The 26,394-nt window shown below is 52.6% G+C and overlaps 1 protein-coding gene across 1 annotated transcript in view; it reads left to right on the top strand.

The window, feature by feature from the left end:
• Positions 1-26,394, top strand: part of LOC110559009 (uncharacterized) — a 103,218-nt gene that overhangs the window by 55,991 nt on the left and 20,833 nt on the right. Inside the window, exons 30-44 of the mRNA XM_060365081.1 lie at positions 441-629; positions 1,037-1,176; positions 2,293-2,455; positions 2,539-2,625; positions 5,463-5,600; positions 6,372-6,476; positions 7,634-7,726; positions 9,523-9,740; positions 12,254-12,447; positions 16,593-16,898; positions 17,383-17,543; positions 20,446-20,653; positions 22,660-22,823; positions 24,526-24,638; positions 25,431-25,512. Of these exons, the coding sequence (XP_060221064.1) occupies positions 441-629; positions 1,037-1,176; positions 2,293-2,455; positions 2,539-2,625; positions 5,463-5,600; positions 6,372-6,476; positions 7,634-7,726; positions 9,523-9,740; positions 12,254-12,447; positions 16,593-16,898; positions 17,383-17,543; positions 20,446-20,653; positions 22,660-22,823; positions 24,526-24,638; positions 25,431-25,512 (2,361 nt within the window). The remainder of the gene's footprint in view (positions 1-440; positions 630-1,036; positions 1,177-2,292; positions 2,456-2,538; positions 2,626-5,462; positions 5,601-6,371; positions 6,477-7,633; positions 7,727-9,522; positions 9,741-12,253; positions 12,448-16,592; positions 16,899-17,382; positions 17,544-20,445; positions 20,654-22,659; positions 22,824-24,525; positions 24,639-25,430; positions 25,513-26,394) is intronic.

The raw sequence follows: 26,394 nt of genomic DNA, 5'->3' as shown, positions 1-26,394 counted from the left end.
CCTAGGCCTCCTCCAACCCCAATACAAGCCACAATAATACCCAGATTCCCCCCGCCTCAAGCTCTGGAGCCCACAGGGTAACCCAGGGAATGGAAGCTACGAGCTAGCATGGGCCCCTTGGAATTCAGAGATGGCATCTGCTAAGAATAGTGGTCCAGAGAGATAACAGTCCACCCTAACTCAAAGAGGAGAGGTGGATGGGTGGGTGGGAGGAAGCTGTATCTGCTTGGTTCGGAGTTAGGGCAATAGAAAGGGTTTTTCTTAAGGGTCCTAGAAGGTCTAGCCAGCCTGCTTCCACCCAGAGATCTCAAGGATGGACTTAGCTGGAGGAGCTTTGAAGGATGAGTAGAAGTTCACCATTCAGAAAGAGAATGAAGGGGAAGTAGCAGAAGGGATTAAATGGTTCAAAGGCTCTGCTCATGCACCTGGCTTCCTTGCAGGTTTCCATGGTGACAACCTTCATGCCAGGCCTCTTCCGCAGCACGAGTGAGCTGGAATCAGCCTGGAGTGCCCCTGTGCAGAGTGAGGTTCTTGCTGAGAGCAGCCAGGACAGGAGGGGCCTGCACTGCTGGCTGAAGGGGCTCCAGCAGGAACTGAACTTCACAGCAGCCTACAAGCACACAGAGAGGGTGAGCGCCAGGTGGCCCTGGCGGTTGGGAGACCCTGGGTCCCTCACTTGGGTCCCGTTTTCCCTCCCTGCTTGGCCTGTGACCTTTGGCCTCCTTGGGCCTTGATTTCTTCCTGGACACCAGGCCCTTTAGTACAGACCCATGGGGTCAGGGAGGTGGGGATTCAGCTTCCTTAGCACAGCCCGTCCAGATGCTGGTGGGTGGGAAGCGTGCCTTGGAGATAAAGGTTGGCTCCTAGGACCTTGTGGGCTGGTCAGAGGCTGCTGCCAGGCTCAGTAGCCATTCTGGCAATCAATCCCAAGGTGCAGGCAGTGGGAAGCAGTCCTGTCTCTCCATGGCGAGGGTCAGTTGCAGGGCTTTCCCCAGCACAGGGTCCTTTGTTCCTCTCAGTGCTGTTCTCATTACAGCCTCAGAAGACCTATGTACTGCTGACAGTCCTGGGGGCTGGGGCCCCGGGCCAGCCTGGAGGCCTGCAGCTGGAGGGTCAGCTGGAGCAGCTGCAACACAGGAAGACATTGTACCGGAAACGAGGGACATTGCTGCTCAGGTATGTGCCCCTTCCCTGCGGCTATCACCTCTAGGGAGCACATTCCCATTCCTCCAGCACCAAGTGGGAGCTCCCAAAGGCGCCCTACTACCACTCAAAAAGATCTCATGGTGATAAGACACCAGCCCCCAAACTCCTACCAGCTGCGCCGCGAGTTGGCAGAGGTGTGAGTGGGAGTCTGCCACTCATGGCTGAGCCCGAGAGCTCCCAGGCATCTTGGTCGGACTGTAGCATGGCTGAGGGAACACTGTTGAGGAGGCTGGGGGTGCGGCCCAGCTGATGGTGTCTGGCTAGCATGCACAGAGGTTTACGTTCAGTCCCCAGAACTTTAAACTGTGCCGCCATGTTAGGCTTTCTATTTCTTTGTCTTTTTTGGTGTGTGTATGTGTGTGGAGAGAGAGAGAGAGAGAGAGAGAGAGAGAGAGAGAGAGAGAGTATGTGGAGAGTGTGTGTGTGTGTGTGTGTGTGTGTGGAGAGAGAGAGAGAGAGAGAGTGTGTGTGTGTGTGTGTATGTGGAATGTGTGTGTGTGTGTATGTGGAGTGTGTGTGTGTGGAGAGTGTGTGTGTGTGTGTGTGTGTATGTGGAATGTGTGTGTGTGTGTATGTGGAGTGTGTGTGTGTGTGTGTGTGTGTGTGTGGAAAGTGTGTGTGTGTGTGGAGAGTGTGTGTGTTGACATGAGGGGTAGGGGCATGTGAGTGCACATGGACGCGGAGGCCCCGGGTCACTCTCAGGAACCCCTCAATCATCTTCACCTTGTTCTGTGAAGCAGAGTTTCTCAATCAGACCCAGAACTCCCCGATGCGTCTGTTTGCTTTGGGGATTCTACCTGCCCCTTCCCAGGCTGCATGAGAAGTAAGCCCCTCACCCCTCATCCCCTCACCCTCACCTGGGATGTCTGTGGTCTTGAGGATCTGAACTCTGGTCTTCATACTGGTTGTATTTTAACCACTGCACCATCTCCTGGCCCCTGGCCAGGCTTGGATCAGCAGCTCCTAGAGCACAGAGCGGCTGCGTGCCTTCCGGTGTCACTCTCTGCGAGTGTAGACAAACTCCGTCTGTCCACTGCTCTTGCCAGCTGCCTTAATGCCGGTGGCCTGTTCTTTCTCCTCACCCAGGCACCCCTGGCACCTCCTGGTCCCAAAGAGCCTCCTCTTGCAGGGGACCTTTACGGTGGACAATCAACGACAGCATCACTCCCTGGAGACCAAGGCTGTCCTGAATGGCCAGGAGGAGATCCTACACACTGTGGAGCTGGGCCGCCGGGCTGGACACCTCTATGTGCGTGGGCTGTTGGGAAGGTGGCCTCTGGGAGCCTCTGGGAGGAGGGCAGCCTCTTACCTCTGCACGTGTGTCTCTCCCAGGTCTGTACAGGCCTGACCCACCCCTACGATGATAAGGCTATCCCCCAGAGCCTGGAGGGGTGCCTGGTGGCTGGGAACCCTCACAGTGTAAGTAACCTTCCCACCCCAGTTGTCCAGGTTCAGTTTTGTGGCTTCTGCCCCAGACTAGCACGAGGTTTCCCTGCCTAGGCTCCCGTCTCACTCTGTGTCCCCTGCTGCGGTCTTCTTGGCAGCCACAGGGAACTTTATAAGGCGCTAGCTCGGTTTGTTACACCCATGCTCCAAACCCTCGCAGCTTTTCTTAGGATAAAGCGCTCAGTTCTGACTCTCTGGTCTGGATGAAGCCAGAGCTGCCTCATCCAGGCCATCCATTGCCTTGGCTGATTTCTTCTCTATTCAGGGCCGTGGTACATTCTGCGGTTGGAGCCATCACTGCTCCTTCAGCTAAAGTTTCCTTCTGCCGTCTGTAGAGAGTGGAGTCCCACCTCAGGCCCCTGCAGGCTTTCCTGCACCCCCGCCGCAGCACCCCCTTGCCTTCCCATCCCCAGGTCAGCCATGAGGATCTACATGACACGCCCACTTATGTTTGCATGTTTATTCTGCCAGTCTTGGTTGCTCTGTTGGCTTTAATGTCCCAGTCTCCACTTCCCCAGTCTTTTGTGAGGTGAATGATAATTGCTAAAGTAATTCAGCAAGCTTAATGCTATCTATCATCTGCTAGGCTGCAGCACCAACAGTGTCTCTCTTAGGCCTGTGGGTTCATGGTCTCTGTCATAGTTACTTCACGCCTCTGTTCACTGTGCAGGTGCGGTAAGCAATTGTTTAGAGAGTACATGTGACTATGTCCCAATAGAACTTTATGAGGCTGGAGGGATGGCTCAGCAGTTACTTGCTGCTCATCCAGAGGACCCTAGTTCAATTCCCAGCACCCACCACCACCCTTACCCCCAGGCATTTCATGGCCTCTTCTGGCCTCCACAGGCATCTGCACTCATACTTAGAGACGCATGATTAAACATGCAAATAGCAGAAGGCAGGGTCAAGAGGATCCCTGAGAGTTTGAGGGCCACCTGGCCAAATTCCAGACCAGACAGGACAAAGCATGCTGTACTGGCCAGTGGGCTACAGCCTGTGGCAGCAGATTTGCAGTCTTGGCACATACGCCCGAGGCTCACACTGCCTGTGTGTCATTAGCAAATCTGTGTCCCTGGGCCTCAGTCCCTTTTCCTGTAGAGTGGAGACATGTCTGTTTTCACGCCATGACCATAGCTCAGTATGTAACTGGTGACCTTTCCTAAACACATGAAATGTTTACCAGGGCCTCATTAGATTCTTTTCCTGTCCCTCTAAGAGCGAGATCACCATAATCGCCAAAAAGCATTTATTGAACACCTACTGTGCGCACAGGGAATAAAGTAGTGCTCCTCTCCCTCAGGAGGAAGATGAAGCCAAGCCTGCAGTGGGGGCTGGATGCTCCATTCCAGGGCTTCACTTCCCCTCAGTCAGGGGGCTGGCAGTGGTTCCTCCAGATGCTGGCCAGTGACGCCCTGGGCATGTCCGAGGGAGCACAGTGCATAACGCCAGCGTGACACGGGCAGGGGTGGCGCCCAGTGGCTTTCTGGGGCCTCAGCCAGAGATTGCTGAGTGCTGCTCCAGGCCAAACAGTGTCGCGCATGTGTTTATGGCCTGTGTACTTTGAGAACTGGGAGATTTCAGACAAAGCCTGGATTTCTGTTGTTTATAAGAAAAGAAAAATCAGAAGTTCTGGCCCTGCTTAGACTCAAGTCCCAGCTGACAACATCTGGCCAGGATCAGGGGTTGGGGAGGCCTCCATTTACTGTCATTGCGCTGTTTGCTCCACTCAGAGCTGCGCCTTAGCGGGAGGAACTCCGTGGCAGGATGGTTGCCAAGGCTCTGAGCTCTGGGCCAGCACTGCAAAAAAGACTAGAAAGGTTTTGTCACACACATTTTCCTCCCTAGCTGCTTCTTTGTCTTCCATCTTTGTTCCAAGATACCATGTTTGCTTGTATCTAAGAGTAAACCATCTTGAGTGAGTCCTTGGGGCAGGCAGGCAGTTCTCCATCACTACAGACAGGAAATGGTGTCATTGTCTTCCAGCAGCTGGTAAGTGGTTGTTGAGTGAGTAATTGATTACTGAGTGTTTCCTCTTGTTGGGTTACATATTGCTCCAAATGTTGCAACTTACAACAGTGTCTTTCAGTGCCTGAGCTCGGGACTGCAAAAGAATCTCAGTGGATTAAAGCTGGAATCGACAACACTGAGTTCCTGCAGGGGTGCTTTGGGAGGAAGCCCCTCCTTGCCTGGTCTGCTTCTAGAAGCCATCACACCCCTTGGTCCTTCCAAAGACAGCAAAGGAGTGATCATCACTCTGTCCAAACATGACCCTCCTGCTGTCCCCTCAAAGGTCCTTACTTAGATGAAGGCTGAAACCTCAGGGTCTGGCCCTACCTCAAGATCCCTGAATCTTTGCTTAGAAGGCAATCTTTCCTCAGGCTGCAGGGGTTAGGATGCGGCCTCGCTGTTCCCCTTGCTACTCTGTGCCTTTCTCCCACTCTGTGCCACGCTCCCACTTTGACCTTGACATTTCAGTCTAGAAATAGTGGTCCCGCATTCATTAAGCACCTACTATGTGTTGGCATCGGAGTGCTCGGAAGCTAGCAGTGAAGAAAATAGACCGCCTGAGCCCACTCTGTGGGGAGAGGCCTAACATTGCTTTCATCAAGCCCACCCACCACCTCTAGCAAGAACACTGGTGCTGCTCTACTGGAAGGTCCAGCATGCACCTGGCTTCACTTCCTCTTTACTTCCTCTTTGGACATCAGTCTCTGGGCCCCTTGCTTTTGCTCTTTGAATTCTGTGGTGGCTTCTGCTGCACGTGGACATGATAGTGACCTCTCGTTACACTCTGGTTCTCACACACTCAGGCTAAGAACAGTGAGGCCACGGTGACACTAAAAATCAACCAGAAGGTAGTTCTGCACCTGAAGGGCTCCCACCAGGGCAGCTCTCAGCACGGAGGGATCCAGCACAGCGTGGCTCTGGATGCCACCCGTTCCAACCAGGTGAGTATCCCCAGGCTGGGCAAATGCTGCTAGTGCCTGCAAGAGGAGCCTGGGGTTCTGTTATGGGGTGCACACCTGTAATACCAGCCACTCAGGAGTGGCAGGAAAATCAGGGGTTGAGGTCGTCCTTAGCTGCAGCCTGAAACTGTTTAGCCTCGTAAGTGAGAGCTTTTCCTTTCAACTTTTAGTTTTTAGTAATATATATCTATAACTATATCTATATCTATATACATATGTATATATGTATGAATACACATGTGCACTCCTGTACATGTGTAGAAGTCAGAGATTAAATTAAAGGTGTTAGTCCTCTCCTTCCACAGTGTAGATCTTTAGATAGAGCTCAGATCATCAAGTTTGAAGGCAAGTGCCTTTACCTGCTGAGCCATCTTGCCACCCTGAGACTTTTTCTTTAAAAAAAAAAAAACAAAAAACTAAATAAAAACAAAAACAAAAAACCAAAAGCCAGGTGTGGTGGTACATGCCTGTAATCCCAGCATTCAGAGAGGCAGAGGCAGGCTGATCTCTGTGAATTCAAGACCAGCCTGGTTTACAAAGCCAGTCCAGGACAGCTAAGACTACACAGAGAAACCCTGTCCCTGTCTCAAAAAACAAAAAACAAAAACCAAAAACCAAAAAACAAAAAACAAAAAAACCCCCAAAAACCAAAAATAAACAACAAAACCGCCACCACCACCAAAAACCCCTAAGTATGCTGGGGAGCAGGCTGGGCCACCCCTAGGATGTGATTACTCCTGTCTGTTTCCTCAGACCCTCCGCTTGAATGGTAGCTTTGACCTTTCACGGCGTCGACAAGGAGCATTTGACTTCATCGTAGATGCACAAGCTGCTATCAACCACAATGCCACATCCCAGGTCAGAGGCTGGACTCTGTCCCCTAGTGAAAAAAAAGGGTCTAATCGGTAGGACACTTGCCTATGATGTATAAAGATCTGGGATCCGTTCCCAGCACATAAACAATGCATGTGGTGCAGGTCTGTAATTATCCACACCCACTCTACAGCACAGACCTGGCCACACACCCACTCTACAGCACAGACCTGGCCACACACCCACTCTACAGCACAGACCTGGCCACACACCCACTCTACAGCACAGACCTGGCCACACACCCACTCTACAGCACAGACCTGGCCACACACCCACTCTACAGCACAGACCTGGCCACACACCCACTCTACAGCACAGACCTGGCCACACACCCACACTGCAGCATAGACCTGGCCACACACCCACTCTACAGCACAGACCTGGCCACACACCCACACTGCAGCATAGACCTGGCCACACACCCACTCTACAGCACAGACCTAGCCCACACACACCCACACTGCAGCATAGAGCAGCCCTGGCCCAGGTGCCTACTTGAAGATCCAAGCAGGTGCAAGGGAGGGTGGAGAAATCCACGAGGTATAATCTGAGGGCCAGGCCTTTCAGTAGCTCCATCACGCCAACCAACATCCCTGGCCAGAACTCAGTGGAAATCCCAGCTGGCTGCAGGGAAGGCTGGGAAACGTATTCTGTCTGTTGTGTCCTGAAGGAAAACCAGGAATCCCTTAGAGTGGCTGATATGGGTGTATTTCTGCATCCATTCATTCCCATGTGCACGCCCTGTGTCTGCCTTATGCCAGCCTCTGCTGGTGATGGGTGACCTAGACTTATCTCCGTTTCCAAGGATCTCTGAAGCCGGTGGGTGCCCTGCTTCCTGCTCAGTTCCCAGGCCTGTGCCCACTAGCTGTGTGGTCTTAAGTAAATCACTCAACGCCTCTGAACCTCAGTTTTGCTAGCTGGGAAATGGGGTGGTAACACTAACCCTGTAGAGCAGTGTGAGGTTCAACAGGGTCAGGGTGCCAGGGTCACTGAGCCAGGGGCACAGTGCAGGGTTCATGGTCAGTGTCCGACAGGAGGCATGTCAGCAGCAGGGGAGCTAGGGGCACCCTAATACCAGCTTCCCAGCTGCTTGCTAAGGATGATAGAAGCTCACCCCTCTCTTCCCTCCCATGCCCCAATAGGTCTTGGTCCAGCTGAACAAATCAAGCTCCTACTTGGCATTTTTCTTACAACTCCAACCTCCAGATGGCCTTGCCTTCCTGCCCGGCTTACAGGTGTGGATGCTGCTCTTGAACTCATCGCCAGCTCACGGGAAGTTGGGGCCACGGAGCCTCAGAGCTGTGGTGCTGGCCTCTGAAAGGAAACCCACCGTTCACTCCTCAAATGTGAACGTTCACTCCAGGGTCTCTCCTTGGCAGCCTTCCCTTCGTGCTCTGGGTGACCTCATCCTTTCCTTTGGCTTCAACCAATTTCTCACACTCTTCCAACTCCCAGCTCCAAACCCCTGAGCTGCTAGGAGCGGCCTCAGCAGAATCAGGGCCAGACAGCAGGAAGCCTTCAGTCACCACCTACGCCACAAAGTCTTTAACTCTGGGGTGAAGGCTGTGTCTCTCCCTTAGCAGTGGACAGAACTCTCATTTTTCCTCCAACTTATTCTGTGTTGGTGTCTAGGGAAAGAAAGATTCCACTCTATACTATAACAAAGGAGTTCAGAAAGACTTCTAGATGTGAAAACTACACAAAAAAAAAAAATAAACTCAAGCTGGGTGGTGGTGATATACGCCCTTAATCCTAACACTCAGGAGGCAGAGGCAGGCAGGCAGGCAGGCAGGCAGGCAGGCAGCCTGGGCTACAAAGTGAGTCCAGGACAGCCAAGGCTACAATGAGAACCCTGTGTCGAAATACAAAACAAAACAATCCCCCCCCCCAAAAAAAAAACAGCAGAAAAAGAAAAGATAAAAATATAAAGTGAAATGTGGCTCCCAGCACTGCTGCCTGGCTGCTTCGCCCTTGGGCCCAGCACTTCACCCTGGCCTGCCTTAGTTTTGCTAACTGGAAAATGAGGATGCCCGTGTCTGTGTGAAGCTGGCAGCTGGGCCATGTGTTCAGGAGGGTGGCACTGAGGTCAGAGGGAGTGCACCTGAGGCCCAGCGGCAGCAGCATGAGTGGGCAGCCTTCCATTCAGAGCCATTAAGAAAGGCCCGATACACTCATGTGGGCCGAAGGTGGCTGTGGATGGAAGGAAGGAACAGTGTTGTGTTCTGAGCTACGTGTGTTCAGAAGGGATGTTTCCCTCCTTCCTTCCTTTCCTTCCTTGTATGTGTGTTTTGTTTTAAAGACAGAATTTCATGTGGCCTAGGCTAGTCTTGAACTCACTATGTAGTTCAAGATGACCTTGAACTCCGGCTCCTCCTGCCTTTGCCTCCAGAGTGCTGGAATTACAGACGTGCCCCACCAGATCCACTTTATACAAACCCACCCTCTAACTTCTAAGGGCACATAGCCCAGGCTCACTTGAAATAATAATCCTCTTGTCTCAGGCCCCAGGTGCTGGGACAGAGGTGTGTGCCACCATACCAGGCTTGGAGCCATACTGACTGGGCTGGACCTGTACAGCCTGCAGGGCCGCTGGAGGTCAGGGCAGTTAGAGAGCCTGAAGTCTGTCCAGGAAGCGCTTGGCCACAGAGACACATGGAAGTTCAAGTCTTCCTCCTTTCTCTCCACCTGTTTCTCTTTTTGAGACAAGGTCTCCCTTTGTAGTCCAGGGAACCTTGAACTCATGGTTTTCCTGCCTCAGCCTCTTAAGTGCTGGGATGCCAGGCATGTTCTAGCTTAGGTTTTCTCTGCTGCCTTCCCTGCTTCTTTCAAAAACTGACATGAGCTCTACAGCTAAGGAACAGCCAGGACTCAAGTCCCGTGTCAGGAGCGGGGACGTTGGCCTGGTTGCTCCCATTTGTCATGAGGGAGTCCTTGGAGCTGACCTGGCTGGAGGGCTTCTTAGAGCAAGGCCGCCCTCAGCCCAGCTTCCTCTGACCCTTCATCCCTTCCTGCTCTCTCTGCCTCCCTACAGGTGCTGGCTTCCGCAGGACATCACAAGGAATGCAGAGTGGACGCGTCCCTGTCTGTGCGTGTGTCTGGCCACCAGCTGCTTCTGCTAGAGGTGGACACTAGCAAGCAAAATAGGAGGAGCCGCTGGGGCTGGGACATGAGGGTCTCGCTCCGCCAGGCTGTCTTCAACACCCCTAGAGCCCTTCAGCTACAGCTGTCCTCCAAGGTCACCCCAGCAAGGTAACTGCCGCTGTGTGCCCTGAAAAGGCCTTCAAAAGGACGTCCAGAGACCAAGGCTAGTGTCTTGCTTGGAGAAGCCATCCCTGCAGGCCCCTGCCTCCCGAGACCACCTGGGTCAGCTCTGGTGTGACCGTCTTGATGCAAAGGCTGGGAGGAGGGTGGCATTAGTCCACTTACTCGCTCATGTGCTCAGGAAACTGCAGCAGGAGGATGGTGAGTTTGACTCCAGGCAGGGCTAGAGAGACCCTATGTCAAATGATCTCTTTCCCCTAAGAATGAAACAAGTCACCAGACACTCACGGGGGCTGCCCAGGTCCTGCCACTCTCCTCCTGACCATTCCCTGAAGCACCCAGGATGCCATGTTGTTGAGGACCTGGGTCTGGGTCTGGGTCAGGCCAGGACTCCCGTACAGCCGCTCAGCCACCTGAGTATACATCCTTATGGCCATCTATAAAGACATTAGGCAAGTTGCTATTGTTATTGTTGTTGTTACTATTATTAATTTGAAACAAGGTCTCATTGTGTAGCCATGGCTGTCCTGGAACTCACTCTATAGACCAGGCTGGCCTTGAACTCACATACATTCGCCTGCTCACATAGATCCTGAGTGCTGGGATTGCACGTGTAGTCACCATGCTGACTTGAAGCAAATTGTTGAGGATGAGTGCCCCTCTGTCATCTGTCACTGTGACAGAACCTGTTCTAGGTTAGGAGCTGGTGGGTCTCAGCAGAGGGCTGGATGATGAGTTCTCAAGCTTCCTGTGGTGACAGCCCATGCTGAGACTGGGCAGTGTCGGCTCCTGGGAAATGAAGGGCAGGGTCATGCACCAGTAAGACCTGATTGTGAAAGCAGTGGCAGGGAGACTGTAGTTCATCCCAGTCCTGTTCCAGGTTAACAAATAAGACACCATCCTTCTGCTGGCAAGATGGGAAATGAAAAGTAGAAAGAAAGGGGAGCTGTGCTTAAGGTGACGCCAGTAGGAAAATGCGCTCCATGGGACTCTGTGTGCACTGGGGTTGGCTCTGAGCTTCCTAGCAGCCAAGGCAAAAAGAGAAACCAACCAATAATGGTATTTGTAGAGCCATAAGAAAGCACACAGTGCACATAGCTGTGTACATGTGTGTTGGGGAAAACATAGCTGGCCCTGTCCTGGTTACTAAAGGAAAATCTCCCCCGTGTCATACAGAATTCACTGTGGTGATAAGAGCTGTGTCCCTTGCCCCAGTAAGGCAAATTTAACACCAGGCTTCAGGAGTGCACACAATAGGAGCCGTAAACATAGGCATAAATACAAATGTAAGCAAATGAGTTCCAGGCTGATTACTGGCCATGTGCCTCAGCTTGCTCGTCTGGATGGTGGGGGTGAGGCCTCACAGGGTCCTGTGAGGTGTCTGATAGGGTCTCGGCAGTGACTGTTCGTGGGGCAGTGTGTCATTAGGAGATACAAACAGCCCTGGTGCGGTGCGTCAAAGGGACCATTGTCCTATTTGCTTGTAGCCTTTGCTCAGTCAGTTCCCATCTAGCCCCCTACTCAGCTGGGTCTGTGCCAGGCTGTGGACCCGGGAGGGGACCATCAGGCTGCAGCCCCTCCTTCATTATATCAATCAAAACCCACATCCCAAGGCCTGCCTTGTTTGTCTCTCTCTCTTTTATATAAAAAAATTATTTATTTTATGTATATGAGTGCTCTATCTGCACGTGTGCCTGCATGCCAGAAGAGGACATCAGATTCCAGCACAGACGGAGCCACCATGTGGTTGCTGGGAATTGAACTCAGGACCTCTGGAGGAGCAGACAGTGCTCTTATCTGCTGAGCCATCTCTCCAGCCCCCTTGTTTGTCTCTTAATGGGGGAAGGGGTACGGTCGGTCCCCTTGCAGAGGAACATGGAGAGATGGCCTTCTGTGTGAAGAAGGGTCCCACAAGGGTTAGTACTTGCCTGATTAGTATTTCTGTCTGATTCCCTACTGCTCAGAGAGAAGGGAGTTTAAAGAGGTTGTGTCCATGTCGAGGGCCACACAGCTAGAATGGCACCCCTGGCATTTGAACCCAGGTTTGCCTGACTCCAAAGCCCCCCTTTGTGTGGAGCCCTGGTAGAGCACCCCTGCAATGATCCTCTTGGGGTCCAGTGCCGAGGCCACTCACTTAACCATCTCTCTGCTAGTTACTTTTTTTGGTTCTGGAACAAAACATCTGGGAGGGCAGCTTGGGAGGTAGGTATTTTAGCTCACGTAGGCTCACAATTTGAGGGTGCAGTCCATCATGGAGGGAGCAGCCCAAAGCTGTAGAGGAGTGAGAAGCTGCTTGCACACATTCGGGCGGGTGAGGCAGCAGAGAGTAGATAGGAGCGGGGCAGGACTATAAACTTTAAGGCTCACCCCTTAAAGACCCACCTCCTCCACCTTCCAAAGGCTCCACGGCCCTGCCTAAACAATGCTTCCTGCTGGAGAACAAATGTTCAGACACGTGTGCCTGCAGGAGACCTTAGCAGTCCCCGTCACTTTGCTCCTAGGGTACAACTGTTTTCCAAGGCGCTGCTGGACCAGGACTCAGCTCAGCTGCTCCTCAAGACTGCTGAGGAGAGACGAGGAGGCTGGGTCCTCAGGCTGTGGAGCCTTGCCCAGCACTCAGTAGCTGGCTGGACAAAAGTGCCCCATGCCCTGAGCCTCAGGGGTGTGCTAAAGCAGAAGAAGACGTTCCGAGAAGGTGAGAGCTGAGCGATGCTGTACAGTCAGGGTTCTCTCAGGAATGGAACTGAGAGAATGAATATGTGGAAAGGGTGTTTGTTGGAGTGGCTTACAGGCTGTGGTCCAGCTCGTCCAACAATGGCTGTCTACCAAGAGAAGGTCCAAGAACCCAGTGTTGTTCAGCCCATGAGGCTGGATGGTCTTCAGTATGGGCCAAAATCTCAGGCATGCTCTGGGGAAGGAATGGACTTGCTATCCAGAGTGAACGAATGCAGGCAAGAGCTTCCTTCTTCTGTGTCCTTATTTGGGCTGCCAGCAGATCAAAGGTGGATCCTCCCACCTCAGAAGAGCAGGATTAGAGGTGGGTTTTCCTACGTCACATGATTTAATTTAGAAAAATCCTTTACAGGTGTGCCTAGCCACTTGGGTTTTAGTTAATTCCAGATGTAGTCAGCTGACCGCTATAGCAGGTGTCTTGGGCCTCTCGGACAACTGCTTCCTCTGATCAGCCAAGGTAGATTGCCTTCAACACCAAGAGAACTCGGTGAGGAGGCTCTTCTGACAAAACTGCAGAGGTGTCCTTATGTAGGACTTGTTAGAGCCTGTCGTATTCAAATGAACATTGTCTCTAGAGGGGGCACCTGGGCACACAGCTTCTCGGGCATGCTTTCTAGAACAGATGAGGGGTGGTCCAGCTGGTCAAGATGTGTTTGCTGCCAGGCACAACAGAACTGAGTTTGATCCCCAGGATCCACATGGCAAGGAGGAAACAGACTCTTACACGCTGTTCTCTGGTCCCCACATTTGCACTGTGGTATTCACCCCACCTCCAATATTATTTTATTTTTGTTTTAATTTTCGAGACAGGGTTTCTCTGTGGCTTTGGATGCCTTGGAACTTGCTCTGTAGACTGGAGATCTGCCTGCCTCTGCCTCCTAAGTGCTGGGGTTAAAGGTGTGCATCACTATGGCCCGGCTCCAATTTTATTTTGAAAGAACTTCCTGACGCAAAAATGTTTGGGATGGAAGTGTTTTTGTGTTTCAGGGTCTTTGGGGTTGTTACCTGCTTAGATTACTAATTCTTAAATCCAAATTCTTAAATTCACAGCAGAGTCAGTGCTCCACCAGTTTGGGATTTTAGAACATTCTGGATTTTCAGATTGAGACTCCATCATGTGTTTTAAATTTATTTAAATTTTTTTATGTGCATTAGTGTGAAGGTGTCAGATCCCTTGGAATTTGTGTTACAGACGGTTGTGAGCTGCCATGTGGGTGCTGGGAATTGAACCCGGGTCCTTTGGAAGAGCAGACAGTGCTCTTAACCACTGAGCTATCTCTCCAGTCCATCATTTTGTTTGTTTGTTTGTTTTTTCCTGAGTGTCTTAGGATTTCATTGCTGTGAAGAGACACCATGACCACAGGAACTGTTATAAAAGAAAACATTTAATTGGGGCTGGCTTACAATTTCAGAGATTTAGTCCATTATCATCATGGCGGGAAGCATGGCAGCATCCAGGCAGACATGGTGCTGGAGAAGGGGCTGAGAGTTCTACATCTTGATCCACAGGCAGCAGAAAGAGACTGTGCCACACTCAGTGTAGCTTGAGCTTAGGAGACTTCAAAGCCCGGCCCTACAGTGACACACTTCCTTCAACAAGGCCACACCTACTCCAACAAGGCCACACCCCCTAATTGTTCCCCCTCTATGGGCCAAGCATTCAAACACATGAGTCTGTGGGGGCCATTCCTATTCAAATCCACCACACGGAGACAGGGTCCTGTGTAGCCTAGGCTGGCTTCCAGCTCTCTATATAGCCAAAGATGAACTGAAACTCTTGATCCTTCTGTCTCCCCTCTGGAGTGCTGGAATAACAGGAATGCACAATTGTGTCGGGTTTCCGTGGTGCTGCGGCTCGAACCCACAACTCTGGGCATGCTCCATGAGCACTCTTCTCTGAGGTCCTATCTCCAGCCCTTCGTGGTGCTTTCCATTTGACCCAGTTTCAATCTTATGAAGTCAGATAATGGCTGTTCTGACATCAGTGCAGACTCCAGGGAAATTCGGGAATGGCACCAAAAATCTGACCTCCCCTCTGTTAGAGATGCATTCTTTTGCTTTGTCATTCTCCCATTAATGTGTGAGAAGACTGTCTGTGTTTACAGATGTGGTATGTGGACACCTCAGTGCACATGGACCCCTGCTCTGTTGCCTGAGGGAGGCGTAGACATGGAGGCTCTTCCCTCTTAAGCATACATCTCTCATCTTCCACAGGGCGGTTATAACAACTACAAAATTCCCTTAACCTCCCCTGAGACCTCAGGCATGTCACACTGGGGGCCAAGCTTTTGGCTCATGAGCCGTGGGGTATTCCATTCTCAAGCCAAAGCACAAACCCAGGCCCCGTGGTACACACCTATTATCCAGTGCTTGGCAGCCTGAGGAAGAATTGTACTAGCCTGGACTACACAGTGCCACCCTGTCTCAGGAACAAACTAAAGCAACAAAAGCTTTGTTCTGGCCTTTTTTTTTGAAGACTTTATACATTTAAAGATTTGTTTTTATTTTATATGTATGGGTGTTTTGCCTGCATGCTGCTCAGCACATGTGCATGCAGAGGCCAGAAACTGAGGTCCTCTGGAGGAGCAGGCAGCACTCAACCACCCAGCCCTGTCTTCAGCCCCTCCTTCCCCTTTCTGACATCAGAAGACAATGATCTGCCATAGATTGGCATTTATGTTCAGCCCTGGGATCTACAGTTTCAGAACTCTCCATGACAGTTCTGAGGATGTCAGCTTAGTGACCAGAAGTCAGTGTTTCACTTCTGTGTACGGCTGCAGCCACACACTCAAACGATAGTTAAACAGTTAGCCGGGTTACTTCCCACCCCATCCTTGTATTGAGGCAGGCTTTGGCTCCCAGGCTATCTGCGCTCTATCTGGTCCCGCTCCTTGTGTGAACTGCTGTGCTTTGATGATGTGTTGAAGGCTCTGAAAGTCAGAGGTTCACATAAGGGACAGAACCCAAGCATGTGTGACCACAGTGCTCTTCCTACATTGCACTGGGACCCAGGGTTCAAGACCCCAATTCTTTGCCCTTCTACCAGCCCATGGGGTGCTGTGCTTTGGGGAGGGTGAGCTGCAGCTATGTGTCACCACACCTAGTTTATGTCCTTCAGGGAGGGAAGCCAGGCAAAGACTCCACCAAATGAGCACATCCCCAGCATGCTTTATTTAACTTAGTAATAGCAAGAACAACTTTACTTAAATATTGAATTACTCTAGCACTATTATTGAAAAGTCTTTCTGGTCTCTCCTTTGAACCGTTGTCAAACATCTCAGTTAACCACGCATGGGTCATTCCCAGGCTGAAACCTGATTGGCTGGCATTAATTTTCAAGATTCTCATGCTATCTGGGCTTTGCTATGCACCTGCTGAGGACAGAGATTAAGGCCCATGTTTTGCAGTACATGTCTCAGTTACCTTTCTCACTCTAAAAAATACCCGATACAAGCAACGAAAGGAGGGAAGGAAGGGTTTGTTGGCCAAGTCTGGAGCTGCAAGGGCATGGCGGGGAGAATCAGGCAGCTGGTCACACAGCATCCCAAGTCAGGAAACGTCTTTTTACTTAGCCTAAGACTCCAGCCCAAGGGATGGTGCTGCCTACGCCTAGTGTGGTTCTTCCCACATTAGTTTGCCCAGCTTAGAAACCCCTCACAGACATGCTCGGAGGTGTGAGTCTAGATCCTGCCAAGCAGACAGTCCAGATGGCCTGTCACAGCGTGGCAATGTGGGTTCCCTTGGAGCACTGTGAGCGTGTGAGCGGCTGTTGGAACGTTCTTTGAGGAAGTTGTATTGGGAGATGTGTGGACCCTGAGATAGAGCCGAGCTGGGGTGAGCCATTCCCCTAGCCCTGGAATTCCAGGTTGGCTCTCACAGCTTCCTCAGTGCTATGTACATCAGGCTGTCGCAGCAGGCCTGTGCGGGGGGTGGGGGGGGTGTCAGCAGACATGCCTCACCAGGCTGGCTCCTGTAAACACTTCCTGTGGGTCTGAGCACGCTGCAAGGAGCTGGCATACCACGGTGCATCCCACAAGCGTTGGCATCACCGTACCACAATCCAGCACTTCTCACTCAATGGTGTCTTCATTCCTCCCTCCTCCCCAGGCTCCGTGACGGTGTCCACCGACTCAGCCATGCTGAGCTTCCTCCTGCAGGACAAGCATGAGGAGACAGGGGACAGCAGCTTGCACAGTGTAACCTGCACCCTCGCCCAGAACTGTAGCCAGGACTTGCCGGGAGAGCTCCAGCTGAGAGGGCGGTTGCAGACCTACTCCGGAGCCCCTGGGGGCCAGGCCAGCCTCCATGGTGACTCGACCAGCCTGCCCCTGAATGGGACCTGCTCCTGGGACCCCGAGCACAGTCAGCTTTCGGGCAGCCTGACTCACAGCTGCAGCCCACTGAGTGGTGCAGGTAGGAGGGTTCCTCTGCCGAGTGGCTTCTCTCAAACTCTGAAGTCCTGAAACCCAGGGCAGGGGCGTAAAAGCGAACCCTGGAGCCCAAAGCAGCTCAAAGTCCTGACCCTCTGGGACCTATGCTTGTGGGACAGATCCGGCCTCCTGCTCTAGTTCCTCTTTGGATGCCTGGAGAGGCCCAAGATGTCTCGGCAACAGCAGATACACTGCTAACCCTAGTCCCTTGTTCGAACACTTGGGCAGAGATCCCATGGGGACAAAGGTCTGACCCTGAATATGGACAGGAATTGCAGTCGATGGTTGGATCAGATGAAATCACCACTTCTGGGGAACAGGAAAATTTGTATGTGGCATACCTGGAGTCTTTGGGGACAGCGGGACTCCAGGGTTCCTATAGAATTCCAGCCTCCACTCCGACACAGCGGGCTTGTGACAGGCCCTTTTATACAGTCTCATTCTTCCGTCTACTGTCTCACCTGTAGGGCTGCCAGGGACAGGTGCCTGGGAGTCTTCCAACCACTCAGCACTGCACAGTGCGAGCAGTCATCCCAGTGCCAACCTGGACTCCTCAGCCACGGGCGCTGAGGCCAGCCACGGGCCCTGGGGCCACCCATTTTCCACATACAGCCATGGTCACATCCAGGTGGGTGACAAGCGATCTGGACCGATGTGCAATAGGCAAGGGACCTTGCAGGCTAAACAAATGAAGTAGTTGTTTTTCCTGCTGCTGGCTCAGGGTTTTAGTACAGTCTGTGGCGGCAGGGAGGGCACAGAGGCGTAAGGCAGCTGGTCGCGCTGCACCCACAGTCAAGAAGCAGACAGATCAACGCCGGTGCTCAGCTCACTTCCTCCATTTCATTCAGTCTGGGAGTTCAGCCTAGGGAATGCTGCTGCCTGCATTTAGATGGTTCTTCTCACCTCAGCTTAGTCTAGAAATCCCCTCGGGGACATTCCCAGATGCCTATCTCCTTGCTGCTTCTAAATCCTATGAGGTTGACAACGGCAGGCAACTACCACAAGGAAGCCACCCACTGTCGCTCACAAGTTTGTGAAGAGTGAAGCCAGGCTTGGAGGAGCAGGCTTATCATCCTAGCTATTTAGGAGGCTGAGGCAGGAGGATTGCAAGTTCAAAGACTGTCTCACGAGGAAAATTTAAAAGAGGGCTGTGGTTGTGGCTCAGTGATAGAATGCTTGCCTCGCTTACGTGAGCCCCACCCAGGTATCCACCCACATGCATGCACCCCCCCCCCACACACACACAAGAAGAGTCACTTTTGTGCCTGTCACAGGCCTGGTCAAGCATGCAGATTTCTATGCCTGTTTCCTCATCTGCAAGGTGAGTTCCTGTAGAGGCTGAGGTGAGGAACCTTCTAGAACAGTGCCTAGCCTGTAGAGAGCTGTAGGAGCGGCTGCTGCAGCCGTGTGCCCTGTCTGCAGGAACTGTTTGTCCATGTTGGCCTCGCCGCAGGGCCGTAGGTGTGTGTCTGCCTACAGGTGCTTTCTTCAGGGTCAGTTTAGGGAAGAAACTACCACCTTCCCCTGTTGTCTCCACAGGTCTGCTGTAGTGCAGACACCTTGCCTGCCAGCTGTTGGGGCTGGGCCAGGGGAACACAGAAAGGTGGCCTCTCCAGGCAGCAGGGTCTGACCTAGGTAGGGTAGTGAGTCATGGGGGCCAACACCAGAGGCTAACACTGGGGACTGCTGGTAGGATAGTCTAGGGCCGGAACCCTGGCTGAAGTGACTTTTGTGGCCCTTGTCCCCGATCTCCTCTTATACCCTGTAACATATCCTGGTCTTCATCCCCATGGGCGTGGTTCCTCTTGTAGTCCAAGACGTCTGCAGTCCTCTGTCAGCTCAGAGCCTAAGGGCTTCTCGCCAGCCCCTGCATGGCAGCCAGTGGTGGGCACTCTAAGCATCACGAGTCAGGTAGACTCCAGGACTCCACTCGCACCTTCCCTGGCCGGGTGCGATGAGGAAGATCTACAGATCAACGTGCTAAATGCAGGGTTGCAAGTGCCCTCTCCCAATTCCTGGGCCAGGACCCAGCAGAGGGTAAACTGCACACAGTTGGGACTGCCTGCCAACCTTGTGAGGGCTTGCTAGGGAACCTGGTTCAGGCTGTGGGGGCTTCCCCAGTGGGCCTGGCTCTGAGGAGCACTAAGCTGTGGGAACACAGGTGCCCCTGCTCCTGCACATACAAGGCCCACTGGAGGAGCCTACAGCGGTCTGGCATGCAGCCCACAGTGGGGACAGGCCAGCAGAGCTGGTCACGATGTGGGGCCTCAGAGCTGGGGAACCCCCTGCACTATAGAGTCAGGCATACGTGGGGCTTTCTGTGGCACTAGGGTATGAGTGCCACTCTGTCTAAGCTTCCCATGTGCTCACAGACAGAGCATCTCACAGCACTGTGTAGATTGGTTTTGGTTTTTTGGGGTTTTTTGTTTGTTTTAGTTTTTGTTTTTTTGAGACAAGTTTTCTTTGTGTAGTCCTGGCACTCACTCTGTAGACCAGGCTGGCCTAGAACTCAGAAATCTACCTGCCTCTGCCTTCTGAATGCTGGGATTAAAGGCTTGTGCCATTATGTCCAGGCCCTGGGACTGTGTTTTTAAAATATGAATCTGAGTCAGGGAAATTGTTTAGAGGTAAAGAGGATACTCCATCTGTAAGGTCAAGGATTCAGCACCTGGCACTTCTCGAGCACCCGAGTGTGTGTGTGTGTGTGTGTGTGTGTGTGTGTGTGTGCTCTACAGACATGCACACAAACAAAGCATATACTTAAAATAATAGTTTTTAAAATGTGAATCAATCTGTCAGGTTGGGAGCAGCCGAAGACCAGGTGTGCCTGGGTGATATCAACAACCCTGGTCCACAGCCAACACTGCAGACGTCTTCGGCCAGGGAATGTCATCCTAACCTTCATCCTTGTCTCTCTCGGTCATGGGGGAGGAGGTTTTACCTAAGGCCTGAGACCGGTGAAGGAGGTACAGGAAGGGAGAGTGTGTTACTGCAAAGGCTAGTAGGCTTCTCTGCAGAGCAAATAGAACAAGAAAACCTGCCAGGCATGGTGGACGTTAATCCCAGTACTCAGGAGACAGAGGCAGGTGGATATCTGTGAGTCCAAGGCCAGCCTGATCTCTATAGTGGGTTCCAGAACAGCCAAGACTACACAGAGGATTCCTGTCTAAAAAAGGAAAGGAAGAAGGAAAAGAAAAAAAAAAAAGGAAAATCTTGGGAAAATCATGGGAATCTCCCAGTCTCCCATAGGGGACAGCAGCCATTGGCAGTAGTTGATGAAAGAACAGAGCCATTTTCTAATAAAACTTTATTAACATGAACAAGCAGCCCTGTGGACCTAATAGGGCATCTCCCTCTTCCCAGGCTCACTCTGGCTATTGTCCCTGAGTCCCAGGCCACTCTCTGTACTCCCCTTCCCTCAAGGGAATGTTTGACTTCAGGCCTGCTCTTTCCATCCCTTGGTTCTGAAGTCCCTGGAGGTCTGGGATGTGGCCAGCTTGAGATGGTCCATCCTTACCATGTCCCTGCAGGTCTCTGTGGACGTTCATGATGGTGCCGCCAGCTTTGAGCACTCCATACCTATCTCGGCAGGCCCTACATCCATCAACTACTCTGTGAGCTACTGGGCACACGAAGGCCATCTGGAGCTATGGGGCCACGGCCAACACAACAGTGAGGCCCTGCTGCAGGCCGGGGTCCCTGGTGAGGCTGATCTACAGGCTGAATTTCGGATGCATGGTGAGCTTAGGTCCAGAGCGCAGCATCCCCTGGGCCCAGATCTAGTTCCAGCCTTGACCTAGGCAGACCTGGCTGGCCCTGGGCTCTGGGAACACCAAGACAGCCTGGCCTCCAAGAGCTACCCCTGAGAGGTACACAATTTCCCAAAGTAGGGGGCTAGAAATAGCAGGAGTTTTACTCTCTGAATTGAACACAGCCAGACATTGAACACAGCACTGGTGGCCTGCTCTCCCTCCAGTGGTCCTGAGGGATCTCTTCTGCTAGCTGGGTGTCCCCTAGCCACACGGGTCATTCCAGCCTGTCCTGTCTGCATGGGACCACCTTTCTTCTTTTATTCTCCTGCGAGGGCAGTGGTATTGGGTTCAGATCCCAACACTTGCATTGTTACTTTGTTTTCTTTAGTCACACCTGTAAAGCTCATTTTCTAATCAGGTCATATAGGTATGACAGGTAAGATTTTAGAGTGGGAACACAGGTCAACCCTAAGTAAGGGGGAGGAGAAGGTAAGAGCCAGCAGGGAGTGAGCGCTGCGTGCCTGCCAGGCAAGCTTTCAGCACTAGTGTGCCGTGACTGTGCTGCTCTCTCATCCACTGGAAGTCAGCTCTGGAAGGGCCACTGTGAGCCACTGACAGCCACTTAGAGAAGGGAGGGCTGGGTGATGGGAGAGTTGAGGCAGCAGGGGCATGAGGCAGCTGCTCACATCTCAGCCACAGTCAGGAAGCAGGGGGATGGAGACAGCCGCTCAGCCCGCTGTCTCTTCTGTCTGGTCTGGGACCCCAGCCTGAGGGATGGAGCCCTCCGCTCTCAGGGGGGATCTTCCCACCTCTGTTTGCAATTCTAGAAACTTTCTCACGGGTGTGTCGAGAAACTTAGCCCTTTGGTAATGCTAGATCCTGTCCAGTTGGCAGCCCATATTAACCAGCAGAGCCTCAGAGCACCAACACCTCACTGCCCTTCCAGCATTTCTCCCTGTTCCCTCCTTTCCTTCTGCAGACAAGGGGTGGAGGATCAGAGAGGCTGAGTCACTTGTCTCAGGCCACACAGCTAGTTTATAATAGTGAAGCCAGGCCTTGCACTCAGGAGTCTGATTTCACGTTCTGCCTTCCTCTGTCCTCCGGATAGATGCAGGGGCCTAGCCCTGAACCCTGGGTAGTTTCCCTGTCATCTGCATCATTCTCCTCTGGTCTCAAATGTTGCCATCTTTGTCATTCAGCCTCCTGGGGGATAAATAGGGGTTTGCTCACACTGAGGGCTGAGACCACTCATGAGCTGACATTGGGCTTGCTGGGGTATATATTAGTTCCCAGGAGCGCCCTCTCCCTTCCCCCATTGCTGTCTGTATCTAGCTGTCCCAGCACACAGTGACGCTTTCTGTTTATTGGTGTCCTGGCAGCTAGGTGTCCCCAAGCATGAGACCCATGTCCCCTCCCTTCCCTTGCCCTACCATAGCAAACATGCGTCACTGAATGTGGGATAATGCAAGAAAAAATGTGTCACTCACCCCTGTGCACTCCCCTTCCAGATCCTCTGGGTGTGACGTCACCTGGGTGCCTTCTTGAGGTGGGTGGGCTGCAACCATTTTACAGATGAGAAAATCAAGGTGTGGGCTTTGAGGCATTGGCCGCCCCCTGGGCTCAGACCTAAGCTGTGCACCTCACCTCGCATGACTCCAACTTCTGACACACAGTAGAGCATGACCGGGCGCCTAGGCTGCTGTGCCCTGCGCTGTGGTGAAGACGCCCAGCAGGGACGGGTGGCAGGCAGGAGCTGGCGGGACTTCTCGGAGGAAGTCTAGGGAATGCCTTGTGATGAAATCATGGGGGCTTGGATTGGAGCGGTGACCGGCCAGCCCGAGGCCAGTCAACCACCCCTCCTAGGCCTACATGGTGGCGTTTTCTGCCAATGTCCATGGGTTGCAGCACATCCTCATTTCAGTCTCTGCTGCATTCCTGGCCTGGGAGGGAGGTGAGTTCAAGTCCCCACAGCTCTTGTCATTCTGCCTTTAGAGACTAAGACCTGGGCCCATGTGGTCCTCTGCGACAGGAACCGGGTCAGTGTGGATGTGACGGCCCTGCTGGCTCGGCTGCCGAATGGCACACTGGAGGCGACAGTGAACAGTAGCCACACAGTGCAAGCTTTCCAGAGCCTGGGTCTACCCTTCAGCAGCCAGGTGAGGGCCCACAGGGCCAGGAAACCACCTCCAAATGTGTTACCTCTCACCCAGGCCCTGTGTGTGATGGAAGGAGTGACAGGTGGTCACACACTTTACAGTTTACAGAGGCTCTGTTAAAACAGCTGCAACAGACAGACAAGGACACTTGTGGATGAGGTGTGGTAGTACAAGCCTTTAGTCCCAGCACTCAGAGGCATGGGGACCTCTGAGTTCAAGACAGGCCTAGTCTACAGAGGGAGCTCCAGGCCTTCAAGTCTGCACACAGAAACCCTGTCTTGAAAACAAAACAAAACAAAAACACAACAGTTATAGCCCATGCCTATCAAGCAAACCCTTTCAGCCACAGGCCTGGTGTCTGGCAGCCATGTTCCAGCTCCTGGCCAGGATCCTCTCTGCTCATCCAGTAATGAATCAGAGATAGAGTCCAGCTTCCTTTTGCCAAGGAGACATGGCTCAGAACTATGAGCATTGCTTAGCACTGCAGGTAGTACTCAGTGCCGTGAACAGTACTCAGGCCGTTCTGCTTCCTCTCATCCTTCTGACACTCACTGAGGTGCACATCCATCTTGAGCCGATGCCCCTCTGTGCCCCCAGTCTCCTTATGTGTGACATGGAGATAGACAATGTTCCTTTACATGTAGCTGTGTGGATCAAGGTTGTGAGCTGAGGATGTTAGAGCACCGCGGGCCATGATGATGTTGGTGATGCTGACAGGGCCGTCACTGGCTCTTGTAACTGTTTGGTGCCAATTATAATGGGACTTTCTTAGATCACAGGCTCCCAATAATGACACAGAGACCTTTTATATTCATTAATACTTGGCCTTAGCATAGGCTTGTTCCCAACTAGCTCTTACCTTAAATAATCCTTTATAGTAATCTATGTTCTACCACGTGGCTTGTTTCCTTTCCTCGGTCTCTCACTCTGGCACCTGTTTCTTCCTCCACATCCAGCTGGCAAATCTCACCTCAGATTCCTGCTCAGAGTTCCTCTTTCTGTCCTGATGGCTTGCCTCTTCTCTTCTGTCCTTGCTATAGGCCGGTCAGCTCTTTATTAAACCAATCAGAAGTTGTTGGAGGGAGTGTTTACACAATATGACGTGGCCATAGGAATGAGAATACAAAATCCAACCTGTACTCAGCTCTCTGCTGGTACAGAAATCAGCGTTTGAGTAATACAATGACAGCTTTACACAGTGCACAAAAGATCACCCCAACAGTCTCTGGGTCACACATGAGGTTTAGACTAATTGCTCAAAGTCATGCAGCAAGCAGGCTGTGGGGTGAAAACTTGAATCGGGGTTTCTGTGGTCCCCTCCGCAAGGGGCTGCACCATTTCTCGAGTCTCTGCACTCATGGCCCACCTTACGCCATTGTCTTTGTGTCCCACACTTCTGATGAGAGGAGAGGGCAGTTCCTAGTGGTCCCCCTTATGTAGAGTTTGGACCCCACAACTGAGCAGACCAAAATCCCTCTCTCCCCAGTTCATCTGGATCTTTGTGTCTGGCTGCAGTGCGTGCTGGGACCACCTGAGCCCTGCCTGTGAGCCCCGTGTCCAGGGGCAGCCAGGAGCCAGTGCCTGCAGGCTGGAGCAGGATCTTGCTCCAGGGGTGTGAATTACAGAGGTGCTCAGCTGATCTCCAGGGTCCTCAGCACCCCTAACACTATGTGTCCTGTTCTCTCTCCCTCCCCTACCTCAGTTGCTATTCCGAGAACTCTGGACCTTGGAAGACATGACTTCCTCCTTGCAACTCACTTTTGACAGCCAGGATATGCTGGTTCTCCATGTCCATGGCCAGAACCATGCCAACAGGTGGGGCAGTTCTGGGGGCTGCCCAGGTGTGGGGAAACTGGGGACAGCCAGCAAGTGGGCACTGATGGGCACCAATGAGGCATGGTGGCTCCCAAACCACCACAACCCACTGAGAAGAGAGAATGAGAGACTCAGAGATACAGAGAGGCTTTTCCAAGGTCATACAGCTCTTAACATTCCCGATTTCTGGGGCAACACAAATGGGTCCTCGGTCTTTGTCTGTCTCTCCCCAGCCACTGGTCTTAGTAGACTGGTATAGCGCTTAGGGCTCTTTCCTGTTAAGTGGAGTGTGGGTTATCAGCTGCCCTTCTTGAACTCAATCCCCACCTTTTGATTCTCAGCTGGGGGAGGCTTTGCACTGTCTGGAGACATTTCTGGTTGCTAAGCCAGGAGAGGACGGCTGTAGAGATCATGACTCCACAGATAAACAACTGGTGGAAGGGTTACATAGAGGGTTCCTGGGAGGAGGCTGAGGTACATAAGTCCTGCCACCCACACCTGAGGGCTCCTGCTATGCAAACCAAAGAGTTTGGGCCCTTGGAAGACACACAGTCCAGAGCCAATTTCAGCCCTTTACAGGGAAGCTCAGGTTGAGGGGTGTAAGGTGGGGAACTGGCTCCTGGTGCCAGAGCTGGGTGGAAGCTGCCCCCACCCATGGGACCATGAGCCCCTGGTGACTGTGACCACAGGTGGATAGACCACCCACGTTTGAGGCTCTCTGACCCTCTTCCTGGGGAGTGTGCTGAACTGGGTGACCTGGTGCCAGCTCTAGTTCTCTTCCCTTGCTTCCAGCACGGAGCTGCTGCTATGGGGCTGGGGCCGCCCCCCCTCCTTCCTGGGCTGCTGTCCCCACTCAGCCCCTTCCACAGCTAAGGTAATGCCCCAGCACCCCCAGCTCCTGAGTAGCTCCAGGCTGCCCCAGGCACTCCTGAGCAGCCTGAGCTACAGTGTGTGTCAGCACCTCCACGTCTGTCCTCCATGTCTGTCCTCCATGTCTGTCCTCCATGTCTGTCTGTCCTCCATGTCTGTCCTCCATGTCTGTCTGTCCTCCATGTCTGTCCTCCATGTCTGTCGGAGCCTGCAGTAGGCCCCAGTGAGCCACTACCCCCCACCAAAACAAAACAAAACAAAACAAACACTACCAACAACAAACCCCCACACAACTCTGGCTCCCCCTCTGGCTTTCCTAAACATCTGTGTTTACATTCCAAGGGACCCAGGGGACTCTGGGGAGTTGGGAGGTCTGCCTGTTGTCTGATACCCCCCAACCCCACCCCACCCCCGACCTGGCACACCCCGAGCAGATGCCCCAGCCCTTCCCCTCCAGCAGAGACAACGCTGCGCCCCTCATCCTGAATGCTTTTCAGGGAGGCCTGGGTAAGTAGGGTGGCTTGTTAGATGATGGCTGACGGCTGCTTCCACATTGTCACTGTATCCTTGTCTGTCGCTAGTTCCCAAATAAGGAGCTCCTACAGGGAATGCCAGCCCTTGGCACAGGGACTAATACCGAGTGGCTGCTTGGTAAAGACAGTTAGTGATGAGACCTGCCAATTGGCCAGTACCTCCCCCACATCCCATTTTCTCCTCTCCTGCCTCCTCCCTATTTTCACCCTTCCCTCCCCATCTGTCCTGCCTGTACATCTTATGTTAGGCCTGGCCCAGGGCCTCGTGCCCGCTAGCCAAGATCTCTACCACTGAGCTGTAAACCTCCCACCTCAATTTCTGGCCACTGCATTTTCCTACCAGCCACCAGGCT

Source organism: Meriones unguiculatus, chromosome 11 (assembly GCF_030254825.1).
Source record: "Meriones unguiculatus strain TT.TT164.6M chromosome 11, Bangor_MerUng_6.1, whole genome shotgun sequence".
In the NCBI taxonomy this organism is placed as follows: domain Eukaryota; kingdom Metazoa; phylum Chordata; class Mammalia; order Rodentia; family Muridae; genus Meriones; species Meriones unguiculatus.
The sequence above is the reverse complement of the archived record's forward strand: the minus strand, read 5'-3'. Positions and strand labels throughout refer to the sequence as shown.